The following is a 16938-nucleotide window of genomic DNA, read 5'->3' as shown; positions in this document are numbered from 1 at the left end:
CACCCCCTCAGTCAACAGCAAAAGCAGAGAGCAGGGGCCCCTGGATGAAGCAGGGGTGTGGGGGGTCCGACCTGCTCATACCTTCTCTGTCCATTATGCTCTCCCTTGGGGAGTCCTCCCAGTAACCCCAAGCTCTGCCACCCTGAGATGGTGTCACAGCAGTTCTAAGAAACAGTTCCCATGAGAACTGCTGTGTTCCCAACCACAGGCTGCCACTGGCCCTGCCTCCCTCAGGACAGATGTGGAGGCGAGGAGATTAGGGGCTTTTTAGGGAAACTTTTGGGTCAGAGTTCTAGATCTGAGAAATTCTGGTCTTATCTTTCCTTCTTTCCCCACTCTGGGAAAACTCTGGGTCTCTGCCTTGTGGGGGTGGGTTCCCCTCAGTGGCCACACTACAGGATTCACACTTATCTCAGAGTCAGTTGGGCTACTGTTTTCTGGGTCACCTTGACTTTGAAGTCAGCACAGCTCAGTTCTTCACTCCAAGGGTGATGAGAAGGCTGCACCCAGCCCTCCCTGAGCCAGCCCATGAGGGCAGTGCCGAGGGGTTAGCTCCTCTTCTCAGTGAGGGCACACAGCCTACAATCCTCAGGGCTGCAGCAACGGCTGTGCTGTCAGAGTGGGCTGCAAGCTGGAGGCCACCTTGCATATTTTTTAAAAAAATATATACATATTTTTTTAATTTTGCTTTCTCCCCCTTTTGTTGCCCTTGCTGTTTTGTTGTTGTAGTTATTATTGTTGTTGTTATTAATGTCGTTGTTGGATAGGACAGAGACAAATGGAGTGAGGAGGGGAAGACAGAGAGGGGGAGAGAAAGACAGACACCTGCAGACCTGCTTCACCGCCTGTGAAACGACTCCCCTATAGGTGGGGAGCCGGGGGCTTGAACCGAGATCCTCATGCCGGTCCCTGTGCTTCGTGCCACCTGTGCTTAACGCGCTGTGCTCAACCCCCTATTTAATTTTTTTTTTTCTATGTGGTACCAAAGAATGAACTAGGGCCCCACACGTGTGACACTACCAAGAGGTTTCCCTGGCCCAAAGTTTCTGTTCTATTTAGATGGAGGGGAAAAACAAACAAAGAACAGTATTTAGATGGAGGGGGAGAGAGAGATGAAAAAGTGAGGAGAGACACCTCAGAACTCCACTATCCAAGGGACTTCTTCTAGCACCCTCCATGGTGCTCTCATGTGGTGCCACAGGGCTCGAACCCATGGCTTCACTCAAAGGAAGATGTACAACCTATTGAATGAGTCATCTCCAGGCTTCAGGACAGATCCCCTTCCTTCCCTCCCTCCCTCACTTCCTTCCTTATTTCCTACCTTCCCTCTGACAGAGACAGGGAGGCAAAAACCCACAGAGAGTAAAAAAGACTACAGCACAGAAGGTCCCCCGATCAATGTGGTGGGGGCTGCCCATGGGTTGTATACATGGCAAAGCAGCACACTATCCAAGTGAGCTATTTCACTGCCCCCCAGGACCTGTGTGTGTATTTAATCCTAGGGAGGCAGAAACATCAGCCTCTACCTGTCAGGAGGTCAGCCTTTACTGATACCCACTGTCCAGTATGCAGGCCCTGTCACCTCCAGGGACTCCTTTACTTCCCACCCCACAGGCTACCTCATCACTCAGTGGAACTGGGACCAAAGCGGGGATGTCTGCCTCTGAGTCCAGGAGTACCCTTTTGATCTGTGGAGTGGCTAGGTGAATCAGGTCTCAAAGTCCTCTCTGGGTTGGCTTCTCTACTTGTCACCCAGCCTTCAGAGGCAGTCCTGGGGAGTTGACATCAGACTGCCTGCCAGGTGATATTATCAAAGGGGCAGGAGGGAGGAAGGGAGACTCCAGCCATCATCTGCTGTCTCCAACACCCCTGGGCAGAGTCCAGGCTCCCCAGGCCAGGGGTGCTGGGGTGACACAGGTGGCTGAGCCGGGGTGGGAAAAGTTTGTGCTGCAGTGTGAGGCAGTCTCTGGACAGCAGGCAGGGGGTCTCTGGGCCCTGGCTCTCCCACTCTGCTGCCCAATGTCTAAGCATGACTGATGCATCTGGACCTGCCTGGAGAAGTGGCAGCAGGTGGGGCTCAGGAGAACAAATGGGGAGGTCAGGCTGGGCCAGATAAGGACTCTAGTCACCAGACGCCTAGGAACACAACTCTGGTGCTCAACCCTCCTCTCTGGCCCTGCTTCCATGTGCTTCTGGGCTGGCACAGCGGTGCTGGTAGCAGAGACACCCCCTTCCCTATGTGTGCCCTGAGAGCAGCAGGGATACAGAATACAAATCAGAAAGACAGACATTCCCCTGATGTGCATATCTGACCAGGCTGAGGTCTGGGATGGTAAAACAAAAGGGATAGGCCCTACCCTGCTGTCACATTGGCTGAAGCCAGGGCCCAGGGGCCAAGAGCCCAGCTGTTTTCAGTGTGGTCTGAAGGATGGATAGGGGTAGTGTTAAGGACCCACACAGTTACCCTCTGTCACCTCACCAGGGCGAAACCCAGGCACCTCCTAAGGCCTGAAGAAGCAGAGGGGCCAGAAGGTGTTCCAGGTCCACTAAGCCAGTCCCAGAGCTCCCAGCAGTTAAGGCAGCATGCTTGACTCCTGGACAGAATGAAACCAGGACAACAGACCTCTCAGAGGAGGACACTGATGTAGGGGGAGCCCTGGGCACTGCCCCAGCAGGGTCCTGACCCACAGTCACTCTGAACCTCCCTATGCTCGCAGAGTAATTGGAAGCAGACAGCTCTGGCTGACAATAGCCCCTTGTTCCCAGCTCCTTCCTCATTCTGCACTCTGGGCCTGAGCTGCACTGCCGGAGGGGCAGGGCGGGGGAGGGGGTGGTTAGGACGGGAGAAGCTGCTCAGCTCAGGGGTGACAGCAGGGTGACCGCAGGTCAGTCAGTGCTGAGGGTTCAACTTTTTTTTCTTTTTAACTTTTATTTTATTATTTTTTTCTTTTTAACTTTTATTATCTCTATTTATTGGATAGAGACAGCCAGAAATCAAGAGAGAAGGGGGAGGTAGAGGGAGAGCCGGGCTGGGCCTGGTTAAGTGCACACAGTACTGAGCAGCGCAAGGACCCATGCAAGGATCTGCGTTTGAGCCCCCGGCAGGGGCCGAGGACTAAACTTTGACCTCCCTGTTTGCTCTGAAGTGGCTTCATAAGGTCAGGATACCATCATCTTAAAATGACAGACACAACTCAGCCTAAGTCTCCCCACATGGGGCCACTCCCTGCTACCCAGTGTGTGGGGGTCAGGCCTCCACCTGGCTAGTGTGTATGACAAGCAGGAGCCCTCCTGGGTGAGCTATCATGTTGGTCCACTTGATGGGTCTCTCACATCCACTTCACAGCAGAACCCGTTACACATGAGGACACTGAGACTCAGAGAGACAAAAGGACTTACCCTTGATATCCCAACTAATGAACAGAGGAAGTTAGACTCTGGACCTAAACTCTGGCTTCAAAGCCCTTCAGCCCTGGCCAAATGGTCATCTTGACGGTTTCACTGTGTGGTGAGGTCCTGCTGCGTAGAGTGAGCTTAATCAGCAGAAAGGGGGGAAATAAAACACTAAGGAAAGCTTGGGAGTGCACAGTACAGCCCTGCCCAACTCACGCAAGCACATTCCACCCTGCGTCTTACAGCAGCTGGCAATGAGGGTGGCGGGGTGGGGTGGGGGGGGATAATTAGAGGAGGTGAAGAAAAGGAGGCCCAGGTGTGGTCTCTGAACCTGAGTCCAGTGCTCTTCCCACAGTAGCAAGGTAACTACACTCAGCGTGTAATATCCCCCAGCCACTGACCACAGGGAGGGCCAGCAAGGGATAGGGGGGAAGAGGGCTCAAAGAGACGCCTAACCCGGGAGACAAAGGCCAGGTGTATGCAGCTGTTTTCTTCAGTTAGAAGACGATAATGGTAACTGCTCATGCTCTAGGGGTGGTGGGGCGCGGCTCTACAGTGAGAGATGGAGAAAATGAGCAGAGGTGGGGAGTTTGCTGAAGAGAGGGTCAGGGGCTGGGTGGTGGCGCTGAGCACACATGTTACAATGCACAAGGACCCGGGTTCGAGCCCCTAGTCCCCACCTGCAGGGGGGAAGCTTTGCGAGTGGTGAAGCAGTCTTTTTTTTTTCTCTCTCTCTCTATCACCCCTTCCCTCTGGATTTCTCGCTCTCTCTACCCAGTAAATAAATAAAGATAATAAAAGAGAGAGAGAAGGAGCTCATGGAAATCTTACCATCAGGGACCAGGCTTTTTGTCTTAAAAGTAAGAAGGAGTAAGAAACAATTCAAAGCCACCTATACAGGAACAGGTAAAGGAAATATGGTGCAAGCAACTCACTTTAAAAAGGCGGACTAGGGCTGGGGAGATGGCTTAATGGTTATGCAAATGACTTTCATGCCTGAGGGCCTAAGCTTCATGAGTTGTGAAGCAGTGCTGCAGAAGTCTCTAGTTTTCCATCTCTATCTCTTTTCTTTCTCACTCAATTTCTCTCTGTCTCTATTCAGTAATAAATAAAAAAAATTTAAGTATTTTATAAAAAAAATATTGCTATTCTGACCCAGGTTACACTGTAAATCAACCTGTAGACAGAATGCTAAGTGAAAGGAGGCAGTCCCCAAAAATACTGTGCTGTGTGAGTCTACTCGTTTGAGGCAACCAGAGTAGTTAGAGTCACAGAGACAGAAAGTAGATGGGGTGGTTGTCAGGAGCTGGTGAGAATGCCAGGAAGCTGCTGATACAAGGCCATGGAGTTTCAGTTTGGGAAGACAAAACGTTCTGGAGATGGATGGTGGGGATGACTGCACAACCAGGTGAATGGACTTCATGTCACTGAGCTGTGACTGAGTGTGTCCCTGAGTAACAACTGGCTATGGTCTGACTTGCCAGCCTGTGACACTCCCATTTCAGGAAATAGCGAGGGCAGGACTGGCCTTTGGAATCTGCTCCTGACGACCAGTTCCAATAGCTCTGACTCCTCACAAACCACTAAGAATGTCAAATGAAATGCTCCCTCTTTTCTCTCTGATACAGGCTCCAAGTTTCAGAAGGGAGATGGAGAATGAGGCAACCCATCAGACCTCAACTTTGCAATTCGGGGCAGGGTAGGGGGCGGCTACCATCTAAAGCAAAGGGACAGCTAGAGCTTCTCTCCTGGCCTGGAACCCTGCTTCTCCTTCTTTTATTTTCACATTCATTTATTTATTAATGAGATAGAGAATCCCCAGAGCATTACTTCAGCATATGCAATGCAGGGATCAAATTCCAGACCATGGAGGCCAGGCCGTGGAGCACCTGGCTGAAAGCACATATTAACATGCTCAAGTAAAGGCCTGGGTTCAAGCCCCTGCTCCCCACCTGTGTATGCAGGGGGAGCTTCACAAATGGTGAAGAAGGTCTGCAGGTATCAATCTTTCTCTCCCTGTCTCCCCCATTCCTCTAAATTTCTCTCTGTCCTATTTAATAAAATAAAATAAAAGGAAAGGAAAAATGTCCACCAGGAGTGGTGGATTCAGTGTGGGCACCAACCAAATCCCAGTGATAATCCTGGTGGCAATAAAAAACAAAAACATAAAAACAAAACAAAACAAAAAAAACCCCTCAAGACCTTATGCTTGAGACTCTAACACTTCATCCACTGTTCTACCTCCCAGGTCACAACCCTGCCTCTTCTTACTCCAGCATCTCAAGCATACCAATATTCCTGGCAGGCTCAAAGGAAAGTGATGCTACTTCCTGTCCAGGGCTGGGACACAAAGTTGAGGGTAAGGCCTATCTCTAGGTCTGCAGCTGAGCTGAGAATGGGGAAAGGGGCCCAGAGGGACTCTTCTGGGAGCTGCTGGGCCATGGAGCCCTCTCCAGTACAGAGCTGGCGGCAGGAACTGAGCTGTGCGGCCCTTAGGGAGAGCTCTTCCCTCTGGCTCAGCCAGCCAACAGGGGCTGGACCCTGGGAATATGTTAATCAGTCAGTGGCTAGGTCCCAGTTGGGGACAGCACATCTGGAGCCTGCAGCAGCATGGTTGGAAATAGATTGGGATAAACATACTGGAGTCCCCAGAGGCCAGGAGGCCAAGGCAGTCTAAGGCAGGGCCTTCAGACTGGGCTGTTCCCCAGGCGGGGGTTGGGAGGTTGGGGAGGGGTGATGGAGGGTAGGGACAGAAAGGAAACAATGGCAGTGGGGGTAGCCTGATAGAAGGGAATGACTTCTTAGGTCTGGGGAAGAAAGGAAGAATTCCTGAGCATGAGAGAAGAGAAAAATATACTAGTTTGGTAAGCTCTTCCACTAAATTTTCAGCAACAAAGGACAGACTCAGGAGTCACAGACTGACATCTAAGGTTCCCTCCTCTCCCATCATGGACATTCTCTTTCCCTCACTTGCCCACTAGCTGGCTGAGCATGAGCACCCCGGGTTTGGGCTTCCAAATTTGGAGCCCTTGCTCAATCACTACTAAGCTGCGTGACTGTGGTCATGTCACCCTTTTCTGCTCTAATTCCTTGTGCTCCCCTCCCCTCTCCTCCCTACCAGTTCCCTGCCTCCAGTCAGGCAATCAAATGCCCTCTAGTATCTCCCTGGCCTAAAACAGTAAGTGGCTGCTACTAGTACTTCTCTTTCTTTTTTTTTTTAAATTTTTTTTAATATTTATTTAATTTATTCCCTTTTGTTGCCCTTGTTGTTTTATTGTTGTAGTTATTATTGTTGTTGTTGTTGTTGGATAGGACAGAGAGAAATGGAGAGAGGAGGGGAAGACAGTGAGGGGGAGAGAAAGACAGACACCTGCAGACCTGCTTCACCACTTGTGAAGTGACTCCCCTGCAGGTGGGGAGCCGGGGCTCGAACCGGGATCCTTATGCCGGTCCTTGTGCTTTGCACCACCTGCGCTTAACCCGCTGCGCTACAGCCCGACTCCCTAGTACTTCTCTTTCAACCTCTCCCTCTTCCTTGTCTAAAACTCCTCCTGCTCACAACAGGATGCCCCTTCCTTTCCGAGGATACTCCCTGTACATTCCTGTCTCCCTGTCCTTGGCCATGAAACCCCCCACCTCCCACCCCCACCCCACCCCGCTCCAGAGCCTGCCCACCTTGCTAGAATTACACAGAGACCTCAAATGGCAATGATCTGCCATTCTACAAAATGATTTTTATAAAGCATATGACGCCCCTTTGACAATGTATCAAATGAGGTAATAGTAATGACTACATTGACTACATGGAGCCCTAGGGGGGAAAATGGGCTTTATGATAATACTATGGACCAACGGGGAGAATACAGAACATGCACTCTCAGTAGAACAGTATCAAATGTATATACTCAAGGAAGGAAAAGAGAAGCACAACAAAAAAACTCTTTCAGAGGAGTAGGAGTAGGGAAGGTTTGCGATTATGTTTCAAGTCTCTTCAAGGCAGCAAATTTTGTTTCTAAGATAAACACTGCTTTGGGTGGTTTAAAAAACCTGGTGCTCTCACATTCGTCTGTCTCCACCTCCTCCTGGAAGCCTCCCTAATTCCAGCCCACGATATTCTTTCCTTCTTTGAATTCCCGTGGCACAAGCTTCTACCTGGTGATGTAGGGAACAGTAGGAGAACCACGAGAGGGGCAACCTGGGTTCTGGTCCCATGTTCACCTAAACTGATGGATCACTTCACCCCTTCATGCCCCAGCTCCCTCATCTTTAAAGTCATGACACAGGATACCGTAAAGATACTCAAGAGATGATGGCTGTCAGCGTTAGCCCAGTGCTAGCTTCCCAGTCAGCTTTCTGATGTCATCATCATGCTTACTGGCATTCTGCTTTGTCCTCTGGTGGCCTGGAATCAATCGATATTTTGGTCTTTCCAATATGGCAGTCAACGCCTTGAGGCTGGACCCGTCTGCCCCTTGGGGCAGCCCACCCCTGAGCTGAATACACTGGAAGGCTCCAGCTCTTCTCCACACATGCTCACTGGGCTTCTCCTTGCCAGGGGCACCAGGTGGGAATGTCTCCTGCTTAGGTAAGAGGAATGCAGACTCGGGGATCCCTCAGCTCACCTTACACCGTCATGCAGGGCTGAGGTGGGCCCCTACTGGTGCCCTTTCTCCAGGCCATAAACAAGGCCAGCAACTTTTGCCCAGGAGACTCCATGTGGAAGGTCTGGGGCACCAGGACCCAGCACAGAGCAGAGTGTGGCTGTCCCTGCAGAGGCACCTGGGTCTCAGTATCCTCATCTCTAATGCAATGGCCACTGCAATGCGATGTGTTTCCAGGATCAATGAGGTCCTTCATGGTGGCTGTGAAGGCTGTCATCCATCTGTTACTCAGATTGTCACTCCAGATCTCCTGCCTCCACTGCCACACCAGGCAAATACCTGGAAGCCTAGAAATGGGTCTGCCATTGCTGTCTGGATGAACTGAGTGAGAAGGGGCTTAGGAAGAAGGGGAGGTGGGGAGGGGACGGGCTTCTCCTTGCTTTTCCTCCAGGCCCCCGAGCATCCCCAAGGCCTCTGCACATACTGCAAGGCCACCTGCAGCTCTACCCTGGATGCCTGCTGAAGGGGACAGAACTGACAGCCAGAGGCTGGTGTCGGGATGATACTGAGATGTGTTGAGGAAGGGGTGGGAATGAGCTGTAGGAGCAGACTACTCTGTGGTCCCAAGGGATGGCCCAGTGCGGGCTCCCCACCAGCTCGGACTCTTCTCTGTGGCTCTGATGCAGTTACAGGGCAAGTGGGACTTTCTGAGACATGATTAACCCTCAAGGGAGACACCCTAGTTCCCTCTCATCCTTGGTGCCCAGGAAGGCCAGAGAAACAGCACCACAAATAAGCCAGGAGCTGAGGGCTGGGAGACTTGGAAACCCTCAGAACAAGCTGGCTCTAAACTGCCCACTCACGGGCCCAGGTCAGCTGGCAGCAGGAAGATTTGTGTTTCTTTTAATATCAACTCCCAGGCATTTAACATTCCTCGATGCTTAAACACAGACAGTTTCCTCAGCAGACTGTGCTTTCTGCTTTGCCAAACATAACCAGGCTTCCTTGCCTCCCCCCACTGCCTCCATCTGCTCCTGTCTCCGAGGTGTTATGATTTATGGTCTGTTTCCCCTGGAGGGCACATGCAGCTGGGAGAAGGGAGAAGGCTGGAGGGCTGGAAGCCCAGGTGGGGGCCATGCCACTGAGCCCTGGAATGTATGTTCCAAGGAGCCCAGGCGCACAGTGCTCACTGAATGGGCTCCCTTTTGAACTTCCCCATTTCTCTGGCACCAGGAGCACAGGGGTTGCTGGCAGCTGGCCAGGTTACTTGGCTGGGTCTCTCTTGGGGGTAGATGAACAAGCCTGGAACTCCCTCTCTGCCTGTCCCTCCAGCCCAACCTGGGTGTGGAGATGGAGTGCCCACGACTTAGCTAGCTCGGCTTGTCCTTGGGCTGCATTTAGAGTGCTCTCTTCTCATCAGTCATCATATCCTAAATAATGAAGCTTGGCTTATGGTTGCCTAGCAACACTGTTTCCCTGGCAACAGTGCTGAAGAACAGGCTGCAGGTCCCACAGTGTTAGGAAGGGATATGCTTAGGAACACAGGTGACACAAGGTAGATGGTCGGTCTCTAACAGAATAATGCCAACCACCTGTTAGCACAGTGGAGCCTGAGACAAGTGGGAGAGCAGGAGGCCTGCATGGGGCCCCCAGGGGCGATACACCACCAAGAGCCCAATCACAGGTGCTGCAGCCTCCACAATGCATCAAGAGAACAAGTACTTCTTGTGAGAAAGCAGCCTCCAGCTCATGTCAGATCACATCTGGGGCAATTGTTAAGTCCAGAGACTCAGGCCAAAGTTCAGTCCCTGTGTGTGCCAGGTCCTATCTGCCTTGATTTCAAAAACAAGTGCCCCCAAATCCAGGCCACTTGTTTTAAGCACAAGGCCACACAAGGTGCCAGATGGTGTGGGGGTGGCTGTGTCTGCCTTAAGCCAGCACCCTCTGGATGGGTAAGTGAAGAGAAGTCATCTTCAAATCCGGCAGAATCCCAGAGACATGGCCTGCAAACAGGGTCTGTCCCCTATCTACAGTAATGGGCACCAGGGCATATAGCAGAGATGATCATATATTTGAACTCAATAGTCCTGAAATCCTGGAAGGTTAATCACAGAAACATTTCCTTACCAAACTGTGCTTTCTGCTTTGCCAAACATAACCAGGATTACACTCTTGATGGGACTCAGAACCTGTCTGTGCTGATAACCTATAGAACCCACCCGAAGCTAATGAACTTCAGGCACAAGTGAGTAAGGCCCAATAAACTTAGCAACTGTTAGCAGCTCCAGGAACCCAGCTGCATTCCCAGCCCTTCTCGTCAGATGACAAATGATGGGCAGACACTATTAACCAAACACAGCACTCAGAGATCCAACCTCAGAATCCTTCTCAACTGCTTGTGGGAAGTCACCAGTAGACTGGAGTTGGGATATGAAAACACAGGCAGCTTTTCTCTCTCTCAAGTCCTTCCTACAGAAGTGGGGATGAACCATCTGTTTCAGGTATGGGAGACCAGGGAACCAACCACACACAAGTATGGGCTTCTGGGTTAGACTTAGATACCATTTCCAGCACAGGACAGACACCATCTTGGGGGGGTGCTGTTCTTAAACCAGAACAAGTTACCTTTGCCAAGCAGGCAGGCGAGCGCTGGCTTCAGCAAACACACGTACCCAAGGAGAGCAAAGAGAACTCCTCCCAGGCTGTACCTGGACCCTCACCTGGATCTGCCCCTTGCCCATGATCTTGTCCACGATCTCATTGTTATCCTTGTTGACCTTGGTCTTGTCATAGCACTTCTCGTAGCACAGGATCCTCAAGGACTGAGAGCCCTCCAGTTCAATCTCAAACTCCTGGGGAGAGAAGGGGTGAGGGTTCTGAGCCTCTAGATCTAGGACACATGGCAGGCATCTGGCTGGTGTGGACTCAACTCTGCATGGGTGATGGCGAGTGGGGGAGGCCTGTGAGCACCACACTGTGAGGTAGGCAGAGCTGCCCTCTCTCTGGAGCACCCCAGCTTCCATGTCACGCTGAAGTGAAGGACGTGGACTCTGGAGCTTGAGCTGGAACTTCATATCTGAATGTAACGCCATGCTCAGAAGCAGGGTGAGCAGGGAATGGAGGGCTTGGGGCACAGGCAGTGAGGTGGGCCCCATCAGGCACAGGCTTGTGGGAAGGGGTCTCTCTTCCAGGACACCCCCTCCCTCTACTCACCTCATCCCATTTAGGCTCCATTGTGTCCCGGAACACTCTGGTTTTGGCTTTGCTGACAAAATAACCAAAAGAGTCCACCTCCAGGGTACAGTACAGGTCTGCAGAGAGGACAGGCAGAGAGGAGGGATTAGTCCAGGAAGGGGTTGGGGGCCACACATGTGACCCTACACAACGGGGTATGCCCCCTGCTCTGGGAAATTTTATATAAAATGTTACATTTGAAGGGGAGCAGGTGGTGGTGGATCCAATTGAGCACATATGTTACCATGTGCAAGGACCTGGATTTGAGCCCTTGTTCCCTACCTGCGGGGGGGGGGGGGGGGGGGGGAGGGGGGGAACGCTTCACAAGAGGTGAAGTAGGTCAGCAAGTGTCTCTTTTTCTCTCTCTCTCTGACACCTCATCTCCTCTCAATTTCTCTTTGTCCTATCTAATAAAAAAGGAAGAAAATAAAGAAAGGAAAGGAGAGAGAAAGAGAGAGAGAAAAGGAAAAATGGCTGCCAAGAGCAGTGGGTTTATTGTGTAGGCACCAAGCCCCAGTGATAATCCTGGTGGCAGCAAAATAATTACTTTCAGGGCCAGGTGGGGGTGAACCTGGTTGAGTGCACATGTTACAATGCATAAGGACCCAGGATCAAGACCCCAGTCCCCACCTTCAAGGGGAAAGTTTCATGAGTGGTGAAGCAGTGTTATAGGTGTCTCTCTTTCTATCTCCCCCTTCCCTCCTGATTTCTGCCTCTAGCTAATAAATAAGAAATAAGCGACAATAATAAAAAACTCATTATTTTGTAGGGACTGGGAGATAGCTTACCAGGTAGAGTGCACAGTTTACCACGTGCAAGGCCTCAAGTTTGAGCCCCTGGGGTGCTCCCCACAGTCCTGTGTGTTCTGGCTGCATCGCACTTCTCTGTCCTCCACTTAAGAGGACCCTGCCAAGCCCTGCCCCATTTACCATCCTGCAGCCCCACTAGCTCCTCCCCCACCCCCCACCCCTGCCAGGTGCCTGCAGTCCTTTTGTCCTTGATCTCTGCCAGGCTTTCTCCTCCCCATGAGGCCTCATGGCAGGTCTTCACTACCCAAGCTGACTCAAAGTGCAACCCCTTCCCTCTCCCTCCGACACCAGGGGTATCACTGGCCTTTGAGGTGAGAGTCTCCAGAGGGCATTTAGTCTCCAGAGAAGAAGACCCCTCACTCACTATGATGACTGAAAATGTCCTCCTGCCGCTATTTTCTTTTTTTTCACCACCGTTCACTTAACTGAAGTGATCATTTTGGTTTGTGTTTATCATCTCCCTTTCCTCCACTACATCAGCATCACTAAGAACAGGAGCTTTGTTTAGTTTTGTGGTGCTGGGTACTGAACCCAAGGTCCACACATATGAAGCATTCACTGTGTTCCTGAGCTGCATCCTGTGCCCAGAAGCTTCTTTCTTTTCTCTTTTCTCTTTCTTTCTTTCTTTCTTTCTTCCTTTCTCTCTTTTTTTCTTTTGCCAGCACTGTGCCTTGGCACCAAGAACAAGACAGGGTATGGGCTCTGGGGTCAGAAGATAGCCATGCTCTCTACCATCTGCATATCCTCTTGGTGTGACCCTAAGAAAGACCCTAGAATCTTCTGCACTTTAGATTCTCTGTGTGTAAAATGAGAATGAAACCCAGGATCCTAGAGGGATGCCTGGCAGGTTGGAGCAGACAAGGGAACTGGAAGTTCTCTTCACAGGCTGAGGGTCTGCCCACACACCTTGGGGGAGGGGTGCCCAGAAAATCACAGTACTTTACACAGCATTTGTGTATATGTATATATATATATATAGAGAGAGAGAGAGAGAGAGAGTGAGAGAGAGCGAGCTTAATATATTTATTTATTTATTTATTTATTGGATAGAAGCAGCCAGAAATCTAGAGGATTAGGGGAGATAGAGAGGGAGAGAGACAGAGACACACCTGCAGCCCTGCTTCACCACTTGTGAAGCTTTCCTTCTACAGGCAGGGACCAGGGGCTTGAACCTGAGGCCTTGTGTACTGCAATGTGTGCCCTTAACCAGGTGTGCCACCCCATGGCCCCTAAAATATATTTTTCATCTTTTATTTATTTTTGTTTTAGAGACAGAGGCAGAAAGAGAGAGAGAGAGAGACACTGATCACAGCATTGAAGCTTCCTTCAATGAGGTCCCCACCAAACCAAGCTCAAACCTGGGTGGCACACATGGCAAAGCAGCACGCTATCCAAGTAAGCTGTGTTTCTGGCCCATAATATTCTTTTCCCAAAATTAATTTAACTTTGTTCTATTTTATTTTTTGGTAGGGTTTATGCCTGAGACTTGGTGCCTGCACAATGATTCTACTGCTCCTGGTAGTCACGGTTTTGCTTTTTTCTAGTAGAGATGAGAGAGAGAGACCTGTAGTATTGTTCCACCACTTGTGAAGCTCCTGTCCTGCAAGTGGGAACCAAGGGCTTGAACCCAGATGCTTGAGCACGGCAAGGTGTGCACTCTACTGGGTGTCCATCACCCAGCGCCCCTTACGCAGCACTTCTGAGCTCCTGTTCATACATGTATAAAAAAGACATGGTCGCTGCCCTCTGAGAACTCATGGTGGGCGAGGCAAATTTAACTGACAAGACAGTACGATGGATGCTGGAGTCACATTTGCCAGGAGGTGACAGGAAGCCAGAGGGGAGGCCCACTGATCTCAGGAACTCATGTATCGCTGTGAATGTGTACTGAGTAGTCATCTGTGAGTTGATGGCATAACCTCCATGACAGGAATGTTGTGTACGGTTCGAAGTTTGAAACAGGATCCCGTGAGCACCACAGGGAAAGAGGCAAAGAGCAGGTCTCAATGCCAGTGAAGGAAGCAATGGGGGTGGGAGGAAGCAGGCTGAGTCCTGGGTTTCTGGTCCTGTTGTGAACTCCTCTCATCTTTCTGACTCAGTTTCCTCATCTGGCAGATGGGGAGACACTATTAGCTGTCTAAGCAATTTACAAGTTTCTATTGGGGAGAAAAATCCAAGATAAAAATAGAATTGTATTGTAGCCCAGAAGGTGGTTCAGTAGCTAGATTGTTAGTCTGAAAAGCTCTAGGTCCAGACTCTGATCCCCAGGATGACATATGCCAGAGTAAATACACTCATCCAGGGAAGCCCTGCAGTGGCGTGAGGACCCAGGTTTGAGTCCCTGCTCCCCACCCACAGAAGGAAGTTTCATGAGTGGTAAAACAGGTCTACAGGTGTCTTCCGTCTCTCTCCCTATTTCCCCGTTCCGTTTCAATTTCTCTGTGTCTCTATCCAATAATAAATAAATAAAAATATTTATTTTGGGAGTTGAGTGGTAGCACAGAAGTTTAAGCACAGGTGACACAAAGCGCAAGGACCGGCGTAAGGACCCAGGTTCAAGCCCCCGGCTCCCCACCTGCAGGGGAGTTGCTTCACAAGCGGTGAAGCAGGTCTGCAGGTGTCTATCTTTCTGTCCTATCTAACAATGATGACATCAATAACAACAACAATAATAACTACAACAATAAAACAAGGGCAACAAAAGGAAATAAATAAATATTTAAAAAGTTTTTAAAATCATTTTATTTTGCCTCCAGGGTTATTGCCGGGGCTCAGTGCCTGCACTACAAATCCACTCTTCCAGGAGGCTATTTTTTTCCTTTTGTTGCCCTTGTTGTTTTATTTTTCTTGTGGTTATTATCATTGTTGTTACTGATGTCATTGTTATCGGATAGGACAGAGAGAAATGGAGAGAGGAGGGGAAGACAGAGAGGAGGAGAGAAAGATAGACACCTGCAGACCTGCTTCACCGCTTGTGAAGTGAGCCCCCTGCAGGTGGGGAGCCGGGGCTTGAACTGGGATCTTTGTGCTGGTCCTTGCGCTTTGCGCCATGTGCACTTAACTCGCTGCAATACCACCCGACCCCCAACAAAAATATCTTTAAAAAATATCTCCAATGTCCAATGTCTCTCTTTCTCTATCAATAATAAAAAAAGGAACACCATTAAAGATAAATATAATTATATCTTGTGAAACATTAACGCCACATAGATTTAGCGGGCAGTGACAAAGGCAGAAACAGGGACGTGTGTGGCAGCTGGGTTGCACACACACTCACATATAAGCCTGCCCTTAGGTCGGTATTAACAAGAGTGACAGCTTTTTATTTTATTATTATTTTTTTATGGAGAAGGAACCTGAGGTTCAGAGAAATGCAGAGATTTGTCTAAGCAGAGATTTACCCAAGGTCACATAGACTGTAATGGGTAGATGGTGGGCTGGAGTCCAGGGCTTCTCAAAGCTGGGGTTAGGGGAGGGTTCGGGAAAGAGCAGTTCTTGGAGCCAGAGGACAGGGAAGTTTGCCTTGCCAAGAGAAGGCAGTTCTGAACCTTGGAGGAAGCCACCCCACATCTCAAGGCAGTAGCAGAGCCCCAGCCTGGGCTGACCAGAGCAGAGCGGGTGGGGCTTGACAGGCTCCACAGGGAGTTTCTGGGAAAGGATGGATGTTTCCTAGGGTGGGGAGTCAGGGGCACTTACTGGCAGACTGCTTAAACCCCTTGGCTGAGTGGACGATGACATGAAGGAAGCCATAGAGTCCTGGAGACTCATCGTCTGCAAGAGATCAAAGGATACAGGACAAAGGGGGGTGAGAGGTTCTCAGGGTCACCCCCCACTCCCCCCTCAGGCTGGCAGCAGGCTGACAGCTCAGGAGCCAGTCTGAAACCTCGGGCCAACAGCACCATCTGGTGGCCAGATGAAGAAGCTCCCAACCACGACAGCTTCCTGCCATGTGAGTGCATGCCCTGCTCCCTCTATTCTGTTGGTGAGATCTGTTCACACCTAACTTCCTGAACCAGGAGTTTCCTACCCGACTTTGACATTTGAATCCTGCATATGTCACAGATACCCTCCCCCCAATACTCAGTCTGGCCTTTCAGAGTAAAAATGAATAAGTCATTCAGTACAAGTAGATAAAAGACTATCCATCTCTGATTCCTGCTCAGGGCTTATATTGTGAAAAACTTGCCTTCAAAACTTCTTTCACAGAGTGGACTCCTTCCAAGCAGCATCCACACGCAGCCAGAATCTACTCCCCTTGGTTTAGCCCCATCACCAATCTGTCCTACTCAAAGACCTCCCGTAAGCTCCCTACTTAAAGCATGAAAAACAAATCCCTCTCTCGGCATCCAAGGCCTCCCAAGATATGATTCTTAGATAATCCAGGTATTACTGTTCACACTAATTATCTATTCTCTAACCACTTCCATGCCAACCCATGTTTCAGCCTTTTGCTTTGATTAACTGACCAACTTATGAATGTATTAATATGATCCCAAGTGCACAGTGTGTCAGGTTCTCCTATCAAAGCACAGGGGATCAGGGAGGAGCCTGGGTCACTGGGAACTCAATAGACTGCAGCCCCTATTCCAGTTCCTGGCAACTGAGTCATCGCAGACGAGCTGAGCAGAGAGCAGCCATTTGTAGCCAAGTGTCTGGCTGGGTCCTTGGGGAAGGCCCCAGCAATGCCCTAAGGGCTTGCACTGCTGATTGCACAACCTCGGGTTCCAGGTCTTACCGTCTTTATTGCTGGTGACAGGAATGTTGTGTACTGTCCGAAGTTTGAAACAGGATCCCGTGAGCACCTGGAGCTCCACTGAGCTCAGGACAAAGGCCTGGAGATCTGCAGGAGAGGATACGAGAGAAGGGGGTGTCGTCACATGCTCACTAGGACCTACTGCTCT

The 16938-nt window shown here is 50.3% G+C and overlaps 1 protein-coding gene across 9 annotated transcripts in view; it reads right to left on the bottom strand.

Annotated features, from left to right (window-relative positions):
- The window catches only part of ABR (ABR activator of RhoGEF and GTPase), a 253021-nt gene that overhangs the window by 45127 nt on the left and 190956 nt on the right, over nt 1-16938 (bottom strand). For all 9 annotated transcript variants that reach the window (XM_060204094.1, XM_060204095.1, XM_060204096.1 and 6 more), the window contains 4 exons: nt 16773-16877; nt 15734-15808; nt 11208-11305; nt 10715-10846 (listed from right to left, as the gene is read on the bottom strand). In XM_060204094.1, the coding sequence (XP_060060077.1) occupies nt 10715-10846; nt 11208-11305; nt 15734-15808; nt 16773-16877 (410 nt within the window). The remainder of the gene's footprint in view (nt 1-10714; nt 10847-11207; nt 11306-15733; nt 15809-16772; nt 16878-16938) is intronic.

Source organism: Erinaceus europaeus, chromosome 12 (assembly GCF_950295315.1).
Source record: "Erinaceus europaeus chromosome 12, mEriEur2.1, whole genome shotgun sequence".
Classification (NCBI taxonomy): domain Eukaryota; kingdom Metazoa; phylum Chordata; class Mammalia; order Eulipotyphla; family Erinaceidae; genus Erinaceus; species Erinaceus europaeus.
The sequence above is the reverse complement of the archived record's forward strand: the minus strand, read 5'-3'. Positions and strand labels throughout refer to the sequence as shown.